The 16,555-nt window shown below is 33.4% G+C and overlaps 1 protein-coding gene across 2 annotated transcripts in view; it reads left to right on the plus strand.

The window, feature by feature from the left end:
- The window catches only part of SMCHD1 (structural maintenance of chromosomes flexible hinge domain containing 1), a 145,594-nt gene that overhangs the window by 122,318 nt on the left and 6,721 nt on the right, over positions 1 to 16,555 (plus strand). For both annotated transcript variants that reach the window (XM_019755744.2, XM_074340261.1), the window contains exons 45-47: positions 5,137 to 5,308; positions 13,439 to 13,597; positions 14,296 to 14,410. In XM_019755744.2, the coding sequence (XP_019611303.2) occupies positions 5,137 to 5,308; positions 13,439 to 13,597; positions 14,296 to 14,410 (446 nt within the window). The remainder of the gene's footprint in view (positions 1 to 5,136; positions 5,309 to 13,438; positions 13,598 to 14,295; positions 14,411 to 16,555) is intronic.

Below are 16,555 nucleotides of genomic sequence, written 5' to 3' on the forward strand. Positions count from 1 at the left end.
ATGAATTTTGAAGGGCACGGTTCAACCCATAACACCTTTGAAGGCACATTTTGGCAATATAAATGTTTCAGTCCTCTGTTGTTACATAACAAACACTCAAAAGTTACTGGCTTCAAACATAACGACATTATTAGTGCTCATATCTCTGTGGGTTTCTCCAAGTAGTGTTAGCTAGTTGCAGTGTTGGCTAGTTGCACTTGGGATGGTGGAAGCTGCAAAATGCCTCACTCACACAGCTGGCAGTTCGTTGCCATCTGGGAATTCGGCTGTAGTAAGCCAGAAGCTGAGCTGGCATAGTCTGATGGGGTCATTGTTCTCACACACTCCCCAACCCCAGGGTAATGTGAGATAATGCTATTAACATTTTAAAAACCCTTTTGTCTACCTAGAGATCTAGGAAGCAGTGCCTTAAATCTGAGTTCTTAACAAAGAGACATCCTTGACTTGATTTTGACTCACAGACATTTTACTGGCTGTGCATTGGATCTCTCCATTTCTTTTTCAAGAACATTTTGTTTGCCGAACAGTCCAGCGATGAAAAACAGTTTTTCTACCCAGCAAGTCCTGAGTTAGAAATATTTCCTTGAAATTAGTTCCTTCCTTAGTTTATCTTCCACTCATACTGGCTAGTTGATTCTGGCTGCTGGCTAGACCCTCAGCTGGGACTGTAGGCTGGCAGACTTGGATCTCTCCATATAAGCCTCTCCACGTGACTACTTGGGCTTTTTCAAAATGGCATCTGGGTTCCAAAAAGAGGTGTTCCAAGCAGTGAAGGCGGAAGCTGCTGGTCTCTTAAGTCCCAGCCTTGGAAAATACATTTGTTTGGTTGGTCAGAATTTGGCTAGCCCAGATCCAAGGGGAGGGTGGGGGGGTTAGGAAGATGGGAGTAGACTCTCCCTTGTCCATGAGAAAAGGAGCAAACATTTGCAACAATCTTTGTGCCATCACAGGATATTAAAATAATTTACTTTACAGACATACTCCCACAAGTTTAGGAAGAGAGGTATACAAGAATATTCATGTGAATATTAAAGAATTTTTAATGGGAAACTTTGGAAACAGTGTAAATGTCCATTAGTCTGGATTAGAGAACTTCACTATAGTAATTTATACAGTTGAGTAGTGTGTAGCTATTAAAAAGAATGTAATAGACTTATAAGTCCTAGCAAGGAAGATGTACAAAACATATTTTGTGGAAAAGTTGCAAAATTATAATGTATAAGATGATGCCCTTTTAAAATATAAGGTTACGTACTTTAAACAAACTGGAAGAATATGTTGTATATTTTTAGATACATTAAGAAGGATTATCACTTCTATATTACTTTTAAATTTTGCTTAAAAAAGAAATATACTCTGAAGTAGGGTCTTTCAGGGGGCTATTGTAAAGATTGAATAAAACAATACTTGTAAAACATTAAGCAAAAAGCCTAGATATGGTAAAATTTCAGTAAAGAAAGTTCTATTTGGATCTGTGATCCAAAGATCTTGAATTCTTTGATACACAAGAAGTAATTAAATTTAATAAGCATTGTATTGGGGCTTAGAAATACTGGGTGATAAGCATGTATGGAAAACACAGGTTTGCAAATTATTATAACTGAAAATGAGTAAGAATGTTTGTAATTATGTAAGAAAAGCAAACAGTTTAAAATATGAGCCAGTATCTATAAACATTGTATTCTAGAATTGTGGGTACCTTGGAGACTATCTAGTCTCGCTTTCTAGATGAAAACTTTACACTCAAAACAAATAATGTAGGAAACAATCAAATAATGTACCAAACCACACTACTGATTCATGGCAGAACTAGAACTAGTCAGAGCAGTTTTTCTTTGGGTCTAGTTAAGAAGAAGTAATAAAAGTATCTTAAATTTAGGAGAGCTAAATTAGTGAGATTATTGAAAATTGTACAACTAGTTGGGGATTAGTATTTGGCATCTTCATGAATGATTCCTTGTGAACCTAATAATGGCTATAATATACCAGAAAACAGTTGTGAATGGGGGACTTGCTATATTCTGGTAGTGATTAGCATATTTATATGTTCTGAATTACAGAACAGATACCATACCCATTAAATGTAATGGCACCATGGAATCTATTAGAAGATGAGAAACTTACTAGTGAGGATAGAATTAACAAATTGGGTAGTAACTAGAAGATTCTCGTTAGTTCAATCAGATATTTGCACACCCACCATATATGAGACACAGTGGTTTGCTATTAAATGTTGAACATCTGGCTCTCTGGGGTGTGTTGTGGTGGGACCCTGGTTTGTGGTTTTGCCAGTCCCATGATGTAAATACTCATATCATGGCTGATTTCCAGCTCCTATGTGCAGTAATTGAATGAAACATTCAGGAGACCTGCCTCTCATGACCCAGTAAATGCTGCCTCCAGCACACTGCTAGGCAGAATGCTAATAAAAAAGAAAAGTATTAAATTGTTTTCCTAGAGAATTCATCAATATAAACAAATTGGCCCTCGTGTCTGTTTGCAGCCTGCACGCGTAATACTTGGATGGTCTGAAAAAACTCAAGATAAACATTTGGTTTCATATGGTGCTGGACTGATAGTATCCTTACGTATCTGATCAGAGGAAACATAGATGCTCTCTGAATTCACCTTTATATTAGTACTGAAAAAATTTCCATGTTGAACATAAGACCAAATGTTTTTATGTATGTTTAATATAGTTTAAGAAATGAAATTGTTGAAAATGAGGAAAGAGCAAGTCAATTTAAAAATCAAATAGAGCTTCTAAAAATCAAAAAAATAATAATAAAATACTCACTGGACAGGTTTAACAGCTTAAGAGAGAATTAGTCAATTTGGAAATAGGTAAGAAAAATTATCCAGACTGCGGCCCAGAGAGAAGGAATGTAAGAGAGAGGTTGAGAATTTTGGGGATAGAATAAGAAAAATCTCAACAAAAGTCTAATCATAGTGCCAAGAGAAGAGGGAGAAGAGTATCATAGGCAACAATATTTGAAACACTAATGGCTGAAAACTCTAGAACTGATGAAACACACCAATAGATAACTTCAAAAAATGTAATGTGACAAAAGCAGGTGCAGTACATGTTCCTCATAGTTGGTGTAGCACATACTGGTTTTTTTGCTTCTGAAGTTTTGGATGAAGTCATATAATTCCAACAATTAAATATTGTTTTAAAGCTCTTCTGAGGAAAGGTTTTTATGGCATTTCCTTGGTAACATTGTTAGGTTTCAGTAGTCTTTGTTACTGTTTTCTCTTTCTAAATTCTTCCTGTGGTTTATCCTACTTCAACCCCTTGTTTATTCCACCCCTTACTAATTCCTGCAGGAGTTGTGAATAGGTATTTCCCAGAGCTGTAGGGCTGTTGTTCACTCACTGAATTTACAAAAGTTGTCATCTTTTTTGTCCTAATAGAGTACTTAGTAGGATAGAATCATAAGATTGGAGGTTACTTTGAGCATTGAAAAACTATCCCTAAAAATATTGTTTGAAGAATTGTTTTAAAAGTGGGGAGCCAAGCTGTCCTTTCTGCCTGAGGCTTATAACTCATATTGTCAATCTGTTAAGAGAGAATAGACAATCTGTAAATTTGAGTGTGTTTGTTATTTAAGATGGTATTAAATCCTTAAAAACATTGCCTGAATCCTGATAATGGATAGTTCGTGATTCTAGTTTGTATTTTTAATGTTCACTTTTAGAAAACATATAAATCCAAATCAAAACTGGGAAAGTAAGGTATTGTTTGTTTTACTAAAAGATTAATTTTACCAAAGAATTCATAGGTTTTCTTCAAGTAGGCATCTTACTACATTAAAATTTTTTCTAAGTATCCAATTTGATGGAGAAACATTTGTAAAGTACCCCTAGAATTATATTAAAAGAGTAACTACTAGTTAAGATTTTTCTATTACATGACCTATTATTACTTTAACATTTTTAAAATATCAGGTTTTATTTAATCTTTTAGTTTTATAATTCAGAGACTATTTAACCTTTGATATTAGATTGGTATAGGTATTTTTATGTGTCAAATTATAATATTCTTCAGTCGTTTTTAATCTATGTATTCTGTATCATTGGGTGGATGTGGCATTTATGTAACTTACTGAAACATGTTTTATATTTTTCATTATTAAAACAGTGTTTCAGGGCACGTTGTTCACATCTCTGATTATTTTTTCAGAATAAATTCTTAGAAGTGGAATTGCTCAGCCATGCATAATGTTAACCTTTTTAACACTTACACATTTTTCCTTTGAGAAGGACTGTCCCAGAGCAGATTTATACAAGAAGACTCTTTTTCCACAGCTCTCCCAACACTCAGTCTTGGGTGTCATGTGGTGTGGTGTGTGGTGTGTGTGTGCGTGCGTGCATGTATGTGTATTTGTTTAACATTTTTAGTAGTGAAAATATCTCATTTAAATTCTGCTTCTCTGGTTACCAGTGAACTTAAACATTTTATTTTTTTTATATTTCCTAGACCTTTTCGAAAGAACCTTCTTAAAGATCATGAAATACTAAATCTAGTGTCTTTTTTATTCTCTCACTTCTCTGAAGAATTTAGTTCTTGACTACCTCTACCTACTTTTTTCCAGGACTTAGGTTTTACTACATAATTCTAGTTCCCCCCAACTCTCACATTACTAGCTCTTCTACTTCCCACAACTGAAATCGTAGTATTGCCCTCTGCATATTCAGCCCTATACTTTTCAGTCTATATTTTCTTTAGTGTAATATTCTCTCTTTGCTATCCTTGATCGTCTGGATATTTGTATATAATAGAAGGAAACTGAGGTAGTAATGCTACCTTGATACTGCCGTGGCTTTCAGAAACAGACTGCTCTGGCTTGTCACTCTCCCTTCCTCTTATCAATCAAGCTGTCCATTTCACTTTTTTTCATTTGTGCTGTCACTATTCTACTTTAGGCTAACACTTGAGAATTAGTCTAATTCATCTCCCTGCCTCTATTTTTATCCCCCGTGCATCTTACACATGAGTAGCTTACTAATTTTGTGAAAATACTAGCATGATCATGTCATTTCTAATCTCAGAATCCTTAAATGATTTCCCCTTTCATAGAACAATTGAAATAAGTTTTATAGACTCACTAGTTAATATCTGTTTACTTAAAATAGGTTGTTAAAATTACACACTGTCCTACACTGCTCACCAGAGATGGAGATCGCATTCGAAGTAATGGAAAGTTTGGGGGCCTTCAGAATAAAGCTCCTCCAATGGACAAACTTCGGGGAATGGTATTTGGAGCTCCAGTACCAAAACAGTGTGTGGTCTTAGGGGAACAAATAGGTAGGTTGAATAAGTACTTAAATAACAATTATTCATTTGATTTGAATCCTTTATTTGGCACCTGTGTATTGATATTCTAACATGAAAAATTAACCAGTAACAAATATGAATAAGATGTTTTGTTCATGACATGTGACCTTCCTCCCGCATTTTCCCTTCTGTAGGCTGTGTCACCTTGTTTCTAGTCAGCCAATGTAATTGTTTCTACATCTATGCTCTAAAGTGCATATACAGTTGACCCTTGAACAAAACAAGTTTGAACTGCACTGGTCCAATTATACGTGGGTTTTTTCAGTAAATATACAGTTGGCCCTCCATATCCCCAGATTTCTCATCCATGCATCTAACCAGCCATGAATCAAAAGCAGTATTTTTGATCTGCAATTGGGAATCTGTGGATGTGGAACTGTATGAATTGTTCTACGCCATGTTATATAAGGGACTTGAGCATCTGTGGATTTTGGTATCCATGTAGGCAGGGGGTTGGGGATTGGTCAGCATACCAACCCCACTTAGTTCAAGGGTCACCTGTACTTTTCTAAGCGGTCCCTTACAGGCCATTACAGAGCCTGTTTGCTCTTAATTTTATATAGTTCTAATATGCTTTGATACCTACTTTTTCAGGAAAAAATAGTTTGTTATGGTTAACTTTTTTTAAATGGTAAATACACATAATATAAAATTTATCATCTTAACCATTTTTAAATGTATAGTTCAGTAGTGTTAAGTACATTAACATTGTTTTACGACCAATCTCCAAAAAGTCTTGTCATTTTGCAAAACTGAAACCTTGTACCTATTAACCAGCAACTCATTCCCCTTTCCCCCAGCCCCTGGAAACCACCATTCTACTTTCTGTCTCTATGAATTTAAATATTTTAGGCATATTATATAAGTGTAATATAGTATTTGTCCTTTTGTGACTGGCTTGTTTCATTTAGCATGTCTACAAGGTGCATATGTGTTATAGCATATGTCAGAATACCCTTTCTTTTTAAGGCTGAATAATATTCTGTTATGTGTATGTACCATATTTTGTTGTTAACTTTTATTAAAGTATAATATACATATAGAAACGTGGACAATTCATAAACATACATCTTGATAAATTTTCACAAAATGAACACTGCCCCTGTATTAAGAAATAGAACATTATCAGCACCACAGATGGGCTCTCGTGCCCTCCTCCAATCATTGCCCAACTCCCTCTCCAAAGGACAACAGCCTTCTTAAAACAGCATAGGTTAGTTGTGTCCATTTTCATACCTTATGTAAATAGAATCATGCAATGCATACTCTTGTGTGTCTGGCTTTGTTCATTCAACAATACACATGTAATTATTTCTTTGTGTAAAATATACCACAGTTTATTTCTTTATTCTAGTATTGAGGAATTAAGTAGTGTCCAGTTTGGGGTTATAACTTCAGTCCCCAGCCATGTTCAAAGTAGTAGTTGGGAAACATACTGGTAAGAAGGTTGCTTTGTATTCTTTGACGAGATGTTCATTCAGGTGCAGCTATAAGAGGAGACACAGGAGGGCTCAGGAAAACAAAGTTTATTATACTCACAGGTCCTAGAGACAGGAGGCACCATACCACACAGGGCGACATGGAAAAATGTGGTCAGGAGGCAGGAGACAAGAGGAAGGAGAATGCTTAGACCACAGTCTTTCTTAGGGTTTTTGCAGCAAAGGCAAGGCATAAGCAGGGTAAGCAGTTTAACACTGACTACTCTTAGTAATTTCAATGAGCTTTGGGTTATAGGCATTGTCTCTAGCTAGTTTCCTGGTACCTGGCCCTGAGATGATTAAGGCAGTGTGCACAGGACAGATAGAGGAGGTGTTGCTCTGGATTGGGCAGTTGGTATAATAGAGGCATGTTGGGCCCTTTGCTATTTCCAAGAATTGGCTAGCTCTGGGAGGGACAGTCTCTCCCCAGCCAGAAAAGTTTTTTAAGATGGCAAAACATCATAATATGCAGACAATTAAAATTATATACATAAAAGGTTCATACTTCTATTTATGATTGCAGTGAATGCATGCAAAAATCTTCTCTGTAGACTACAAATGAACATCTAAACAAACTGGTAAGAAATGAGAAAAAAACAATTCGGTCAGAGGCAGTGAATCAACATACAAAGCCTCAACTCATCCCTGTAGCACTACAATTTATGACAGTGTTCACAAACAAAATGAATTGCCTGTAGAACTTTTAAAATACCAGGTGCCATATTGACAGAATTTTCAGTTCATATAGGCATCTGAATGTCAGCATAACAGTGAGGCATTATCTATAGATCTTAAGGGAAGAAAAGATTGTAATTAAAGATTTCTGAGCACTAAATGTTTTTTTAAAAAATCAAATGAGACAATTTAAGATTACTGATATGGATGGGGCGGCCAGATGGCTCAGTTGGTTAGAGCACGAGCTCTGAACAACAGGGTTGCCGTTTCAATTCCCACATGAGATGGTGGTGGGCTGTGCCCCCTGCAAGTAAAGACTGAAGACGGTGACTGGACTTGGAGCTGAGCTGCGCCCTCCCCAACTAAATTGAAGGACAACTGCTTGGAGCTGATGGGACCTGGAGAAAACACACTGTCCCCCAATATTCCCTAATAAAGTTTATTTTAAAAAAAAGATTACTGATATGGATAAAATACTTTTGGTTGTAAACAATAGCAGCCAGCCCTGGCCACTTTAAGCAAAACAGGAATGTATTGGAAGGAAATTGGAAGAAATCATAGATTCAAAAGAGATTTGAAACAGCCAAGACAGAAACAAGAATGGCTCCGGGACATTCAGCAGCCTTGAAGTCCTTACACCTTCACCCTGAAGTGCATCTTTTAACAGGACTCAGATCGTACAACTCCTAGGAAAGAGATTTTCCCTCCTGAATGAGCCAGCCAGAGTAACAATCAACAGAGCTTTGAGGAATTTCCTTGTGTATCATGGGATGTTTGCAGAGAAAAAACAATTTTCAACTAGACAATCCCCACAAAAAATGTCTGTACTAGCACAATTAAAAGCAGAGTGCTTGTCTTGTAAATAATTTTGCCTACACGGAGTTTTGCATTGTAGTATTTGATATAAGAGCAAATCAGAGCATAAAACAATGTAAAAAATTAGTATCTACCTTCTAAACAAAATACTACAAGGTAAACATCTTAAATTAACAAAAATGTAATGTAAACATTAAATAGAAGAAATCTCCAGTAACAGTATTAATGCTAAAATTACTTTCAAGGCAAAGGCACTAAAGGACAAAGATAAATTCATTTTGATAAAGATATATTCTATACTATAGGTGCAAAACTTAATAAAGTTGATGTATTATAGTAAGTTACACAATCAAAATTCTTAAAACTGTTCATAATACAGAGATAGAAACATTGTTATGAGAGACTGTTATTCCATGACAGGTCATTAATCAAAAAAAATAAATAAATAAATAAACAAGGAATTTCCACTTAATAAGTTGTAATACCAGCCATTACCTTTTTAGATATTTATAGAATATGTCACCAAAGTTGGTCATAATTTCAGTTGATGAAATTGCTTTGCTATTAAGCTGCAGTGAGACTACAAATTATAAAAAGCAAAATTTACTTAGGACATTTTGTGACATCATGTAATAGAATTAAAATTAGCTTATTCCTTTCCTCCCAATGGAACTTCGAATAGTGGACATTTAGAAACTACTGTTTCATCAAAAAAGAAAAAGTTTAAATATTAAAAAGTACAAGAGCATTACAAATTAGACCTAGGAGATATGAAAACATTGAAATCAAATGTAAATCTACAAATTTAATGCTTGTATTATTAAATGAGAAAGAAAATAAACTAATCAACTCAAATGACAGGAGGAAAACAATGATTTCAAGAAACAAGTACAACTAAGTAGGAAAAAGAAAACCTTTACGTTGAATATATAATTCCTAGAAATGATCTTTGGACAAAAACAAATATAAAAGGAATAATGGCTCTCAGGATACATTCAGACATAGAGATTTCTTAGGTTTGATTTTATTTATATATATATATATATATGTATATATATGTATATATATGAATAGATACACACACACACACACATATATATATATATATATATATATATATATAATATCTCCAAATAAAATGGACTAAATTCCAGAAAATTGGCAAATGAACAAAATTAATTTAAATAAGGTAGAAAATTTATATAGACCTGAGGAAGTGTTAAAAAAATTAACTCTAATAGGTTTTTTGTTTTTAAATATAAATTGTTGCAGAATACAGATAAATAGGGAGAGTACAGGTCATTTTATGAAACTAGTAACAAACCTATTTCCAAAAATAGCACAGAAAAAGAAAACTAATGTGTACCATTCTTCAGCTGTGTTCAGGAAGTTCTTGGCACAGTTACATAGAAATAAGATAGCTTAATATTGAAAGAAAGAGTTTATTTAATGTTCCTTTACCTAGTGACTTTGTGCCAGACATATGCATGACTTGCTTCTTTTCTTTTTAGTTCTGTAGTCTGTCACTCCTTTACAGAAAACTTCCCTGGTCACCCTATCTAAAATTGGAGAGAAGGGTTTTAGACATAGAAGTACTGGAAGAAGTGAGAAAAGAAAATATTTTACAGTTTTTAAAAGTTTACATAAAATTTTAAAGTACCATGAAAAAATAGAAACTAGGGAGAAAGATGCGACATATGGTAGGCAAAGATTATACTCTTACTACAGAGGGTGCCAAAAATATGTATACCCATTTTAAGAAAGGAAAAAACTATTAAAAATGTAATACTCAGTATATACTGATAACAAAAGATGAATACGTCACGCTTGATTTCTGCAATTACAAGAGGTGCTCAGAATGGTTACCATCAGAATGGTTACCATCAGTGTAATTTTACTACAGTTTTTTTTCTTAAAATGTGTATAGATTTTTTTTGGCACCCTATATCAAAAACAACCTTTAAAAATCAAGAAATCAAAGATTAATAGAAAAATGGGTAGATAACATGAATAAGCAATTTTCAGTTGAATAGTAGTAGTTAATATTTGAAGGCTTACGTGTATACCATATACTTTATTAAGCTTTTTATAAACCATCACTGAATGGTTTCATTTACTGCTATTCTCCTCATTGTACAGATGAGGAAGTTGAGCCTCAGAAAGATAACTTTCCCAAGTTCAGAACAGTATAGTTATTTGCACAGTGAGGCAAAAGAGTAGAAATAAAATTGTGTATTTCTAGATTACATAATTGAGATAATTTTATTCTCTTTTATTCTTTTCTATTTTTCCAGGTCTGCCACAATGAACAATGTGTGTCATTTTTATAATCAGAAAAATTTATGAATTGTTTTTTAATACTCATATTCTTTGAACCAGTGATTGATTTTCTAGGAAACATGCCTAAATAAACAATCCTAAATACAGACAAGACTTTTTTTCACTCAGGTGAAGATTACAGCCTTGTTTTTGAAGCAAAACATTAGAAATGTTAAATGTTTTCATTTATAATCTGGGAAATGACTTTTACAAAAGTAATATGGAATAGAATATAATGTTAAATGGAAAGTGACTAGAAAATATAAATGCAGGTATCAGACATGTTAAAAATTAAACCTGCAAACTTGTGGACTGAAAAAAATAGAAAAAAGTGAGATGTAGACGTACTGGGTTTTTCCCCAACTTCCTTTTTTTCTGTATTCTTCTGTAGAGCTCTTATAAGTAGAAATACTTTTTAAAAATATATATTAAAATGAAGTAAGTAGGGACATTGTAGAAGCCAGGATATGGACAGAAGAAAGAGTTAATAGCAACCGAAGAAAGGAAAATCTTTTTGAATAACCAATGAGTAATCAATATGTAGTTTATAATCATATCATTAAACTCATTGGTACTTTTATTATGTTCATATATTCCAAATATGTATTATATAGCAGGCAAGCTTAGACAGTATTTATACTTTATTGCATCATGCTTTATTCTAATATTTAATCTCTCAATTATTACTGTTCATTTATTGGGTTTTTTGTTGTTTTAAGTAAAGCCATTCTTAATGTTATTAAAAATACTGACCAACATTATTTAAGTGCTGTGGTTTTGAGGGCAAGGATGTTTTGTTTTGTTTTAATTTGTGGAAATAAATTGAGTAGTATAATGCATTCCTATGGACCTATCCATCACCTAGCTACTTTTATTTCAGTTATACCTACCCCTCTCACAACTTGCCTCCTTTGTCTTGTCCCTGGGTAGATTATTTTGAAATAAATCAAAGCAGAGATTCTAGTATATATTTTTCTTAGTTATAAGTGCTTATCAGTTCTTTGCCAATAAAGTTCTTAGAATCATGGAGAACACAAAATTTGAAGAGACCTATATATTTTTAGTAAAGTCTACCTACCTATTCAACTGCTTAAATCTTCCAGTGGAGAGAAAATTGCTTCTGCCTTTCAATTCTTTTGTATTATATTTAGTAGCTTTTCTTATGTGGTCATTCCCCAAGATAAAATGAAATAATCTATTATCTTAATATGTATCATACAGAAATTAATGCATTGTAATTTGAACTTTCTTTATATGAACTGATTTTTAAAAGTATTTTGCTGTTTTCCTACCGTGTTTCCCAAAAAATAAGACCTAGCCAGACCATCAGCTCTAATGTGTCTTTTGGAGCAAAACTTAATATAAGACCTGGTATTATATATTATGTTATATTATGTTATGTTATATTATATTATATTATATTTTACCCAATCTTGTAGTAAAATAAGACCGTCCCTTACATTAATTTTTGCTCCAAAAGACACATTAGAGCTGATGGTCCGGCTAGGTCTTATTTTTGGGGAAATATGGTAGTAAAGCTTCATCAGTTCTTTTTTCAGATAATTGAAAAGTTCAGACAACATACCATATGAAAAGGTCTAAAATCATTTATATACGGAAGTGAATGCGAATTTTGAATTTTTCTCTTTGGCAAAATTAAATGAGTTAGGAAAGAATTTTGTAGACACTATGGTAAATAGAAGTTACATTTCATATCCAAAAAATTAGAGGTTGATAAGTCATGTGTTAAATTAAGCTGCTACTGTCCCTTTTATGCATAAGATATGGAACCTGTTAGTTGTGCATTTAATGGGAAATATTTAATATTCTTTCTGCTTATAAATAACAAGACTAATGTTATTTAAAGCATTTGAGTATACTCCTTTCTTGAGTATTTAAAATGTAAAAGAACCTTACAACTAACTTATTATATTAAGAAATAGGATTTAAATCCTTAATGATATGAAGTTTTATGTTTTGTGAAGAAGGGCAGCTTCACTGACATGAGTCTGGACGTGACTCTGTAACTCATTCACATATAAAATAAGTATTATTTTATGTGCATAGAAAATATTTCTTTACTCTGAAATTGGAAGTACTACTAGACCAGAAAAGAAGCCTTTTTTCTAGATACCTTTAAGAGTTTATAACAAGTCATAAAGAATTAAGGAACATGAGGATCTTGTAATCACTCAGTTACATATATAGAATTGGTATTTAAATGTATGAATATATTCATAGGCATACACAGATATGCGTGTGTGTCTATTTGCACACTCTGAAGGTAGATTCCCAGAATGTTTGGGTGTTTATATGTCCACTGCTATGAATATTGATCATCTTTGTGTGGTACTACAACCATTTAGAATATAACCATTTAAAACTGTATAAATTTTTGGTCCATGGGTTGTAGTTTGCTGATCTCTGGACTAGAGTATAGTCACTGTATTTAATATTTAGTATCTAATAAATTACACAGGCAGGCTATAAATAGTCTCAATTTTGAATTATGCAATACATTTTTAGACAAGTAATTTAAGGATAATTAAGGTTTTTAGAATTTAAGTCTTTTGTCAAAAGTGTGTTTTTGAAGGCTATGTTTAAAATAATGGTCATCATATCTGTTAGAAGCAGTGATTTTCTTACAGTAGTATATTTAGTGCATTTGCACTCCCTAAATTTGTCTATGTGGAATTAGATTGAATACTGAATATCAAACAAGAGGTAAATACTGACTGAGCAAGTGATCCCATTCACAGAATACTTTTATGATATCAGTAGTTTTACTCAAATGTCTTTGGTTTCTTTGCAGATCTTCTTCAACAGTATCGTAATGCTGTAGACAAGTTGAACAGTCTGCTTAAGGACCTTAACAGTCAATTAGAGTACCTTCAGTCTCCTGAAATGAAGAAGAAAAAACAAGAACTTGATGAACGAGAGAAAAATCTGAAACTAATAGAACAAAAACTAGGTATGTGCTTACTTTTTCTAATGTCCACTTTCTCTACATGAAGGTAAATACTTATGATTAAAGAGGTACAACTACAAGAAGAAAGAATGTGAATAATCCAGAACTTAAATCAACAGACACTCTTGACCTTGAAGTCATGTGGTGTTTGTAAACTGTTCTGTCAGCAAGAGTAGTAAGACTCACTCGGTGTTATTTATTTACTCTATTTCTATAAATTAAGATGTATTTGCTTTACTTGCTTATAATAATTCCAGTCTTTTTTTCTTTTTTTTAGTTTCAGGTGTACAAAACAATGTAATAGTTAAACATTTATCATTTATATCCCTCACACAGTGATAACCTCCCACCCCCCATCTACTACCCCTCTGACATCACATACAGCCATTACATTTCCACTGTCTCTATTCCTAATGCTGTACTCCACTTCTTATAACTATATATATAAAATTGTAGTTGACATTCATTATTGTTCAGCTTCAGCTTCAGGTGTACAGTGCAGTGATCAGGCATCTACATCATCCCTGAGGTGGTCTCTCTAATGAGACAAGTGTCCATCAGATACCCTACAAAATCTTTACGTTGTTGATTACATTCCCCAAATTGACTTTCGTATCCCCGTGGCAATCTTGTGGTTACCAATTGTGCTTTCTAATTCCAGTCTTTTAAAAGTTAATTTTCCACATTTTTTATCTTTACAGGTATGACTCCCACACATAAGTGTAATGATTCATTGCGTCATCCAACAAAGGTTGAAATAACAGATTGTCCAATTCCTCCTAAAAGAATGAGAAGAGAAGCTACAAGACAAAATAGGTGAGTCTGTTTATGACCTGAGTTTTATCATTGGTTAGTTTATCAAAGCTCCTGGCTCATCATACTTCAAAAAAATAGCATGAGTTTTATTTCTAATTTCCCCCTTGAGCCAGAATGGGTGTATTTTTGTTGTTATTGTTTTTTGTTTGTTTTTTAATTTAAGTGATGGATAGTGAAGGAAGACATAATCATATTCTCCTAGGATAATAAATGATTTTTGCTAATTATTTGGAAACATTAATAATTTATTTTTATGTTACGTTAAAAGTTATTGTTAAGGTTTAAATTGCTTTTCTGTTGTTTTTTTATCTTATGAACACACTGTATCCTGCTTCATTGGATCAGCAACTTGATAAGTATAGAATATGCAAAACCATTTGTACATTACCTATTTTAAAATTGCTTATAATGTTTGGTTTACCATTTAGATAGCTCACCAAAAAAGCAACAAAGCTGTCTGTTGTTCACCTAACTCCATGGTAAGAAAACTTTCCTTTTTAGATTAGATATTAAGAAGGCCATCACACAGAAGCATACCATGGTACTAGGGTTTCTTGCACATTATCTCAAAAGGTTTAAATATAGACTTGGCCTGTTAAGTGTCTCACATTGACATTAGGAGAGTTCCTTTGAGACTGTGATGTTTGCAATTGGTATATTCCGTACCCTGTCCATCTACATAGTCTACATTTATACAGTAACTGTTTAAATGCTCATTTTGTGCTATATGTTGCTGGGTGAGTAAAAGTGGGATGGTTCTTGCCCCCCCCCCGCCCCCACGGCGCTCTACAATCCTGTGCAGAAGGATTGTACAATTCAAAGAAGTAAAAATTTTTCTGTATATAAACATGTTAATTTTATTATCTAATCTAAACATGTTATTGTTAATTTCTGTGAAAGAAAAAGGATGAAGTGATATAAAATAATGGGGTAACTATATTGGTTGTCCAGAAAGATGCATTTTAGCAGAGAAGTGAAGGATGAGAAGAAACCAGCCATATAGGAATTGGTTTCAGTTAGGGAAAATAGATGTGAAAGCTCTGTGAAAAATAAGTGTGACATGTTTGAGCAACTGAAAAGAAGATGCTTGTGTAGCTAAAGATGCTTGTGATGCTTGTGTTGTAGCCTCATGGTGGGCAAGAGAGAGTTCCAAGATGTGGTTGGAGAGGTAGCTGGAAGCCAAATTATGTCCCCTCCCCCTTTAAAATCATGTTCCAAAAAATTGTAGGATAAAATTCTTTATGTTCTAAGTCCATTGACATCTCTTAAGTACCGTGCTTCCCTGAAAATAAGACCTAGCCGGACCATCAGCTCTAATGCGTCTTTTGGAGCAAAAATTAATATAAGACATGGTCTTATTTTAATATACTATAGGACCAGGTATAATATAATATAATGTAATATAATATACTGGGTCTTATATAAGACTGGGTATAATATAATATATAACATAACATAACACCAAGTCTTATATTAATTTTTGCTCCAAATGGCGCGTTAGAGCTGATGGTCCGGCTAGGTCTTATTTTCGGGGAAACACAGTACTTAACATTAGCTGCTAGCAGGAGGGAACAGTGTGTTGGAATAGCTGCCTTTAAAGTAAATTATTAAGGAAAAGAACTACTGAAATGATAATGAGATTATAAGAATACAGTAGTCATCAGTATGAGGTGTTTCCACACACTGGGCATGTAAATGAGTTCTGTTTATACAGTATACAGAAACTATTAAGTTGACCATTGAATGTGTATTGGGACAGTTTAGCATCAGGACAAGTATTTGCAGTGGATTTAAACACATAATTTTTAAAATTAAGTTCAAAATGATGCAAGAAAATCCTTACTGATCATCAGTGGCGGTTGTTAGGGCACTGGCTCATTACTGTAAAAATTGATGTATTCATCTAGAAAAGACATGTGTTCTGTCTTATATGAACTATCTTTCAGGGTACCCAATAATTGGAAAAAATTCTTCTTTATAGAAGTTCTTTTTAAAGTTCTTTATGTAAGAATAAAATACAATGATATTTTATTTATTTTACATGATAAAATCACATCAGAATTTTTCTACCCTGATAAAATGATAGATCTGGACAATAATATAATCAATGGATACCCAAGATTAGGTAGAAAGATGATGAAGAAA

This window comes from Rhinolophus sinicus, linkage group LG09 (genome assembly GCF_036562045.2).
Source record: "Rhinolophus sinicus isolate RSC01 linkage group LG09, ASM3656204v1, whole genome shotgun sequence".
In the NCBI taxonomy this organism is placed as follows: domain Eukaryota; kingdom Metazoa; phylum Chordata; class Mammalia; order Chiroptera; family Rhinolophidae; genus Rhinolophus; species Rhinolophus sinicus.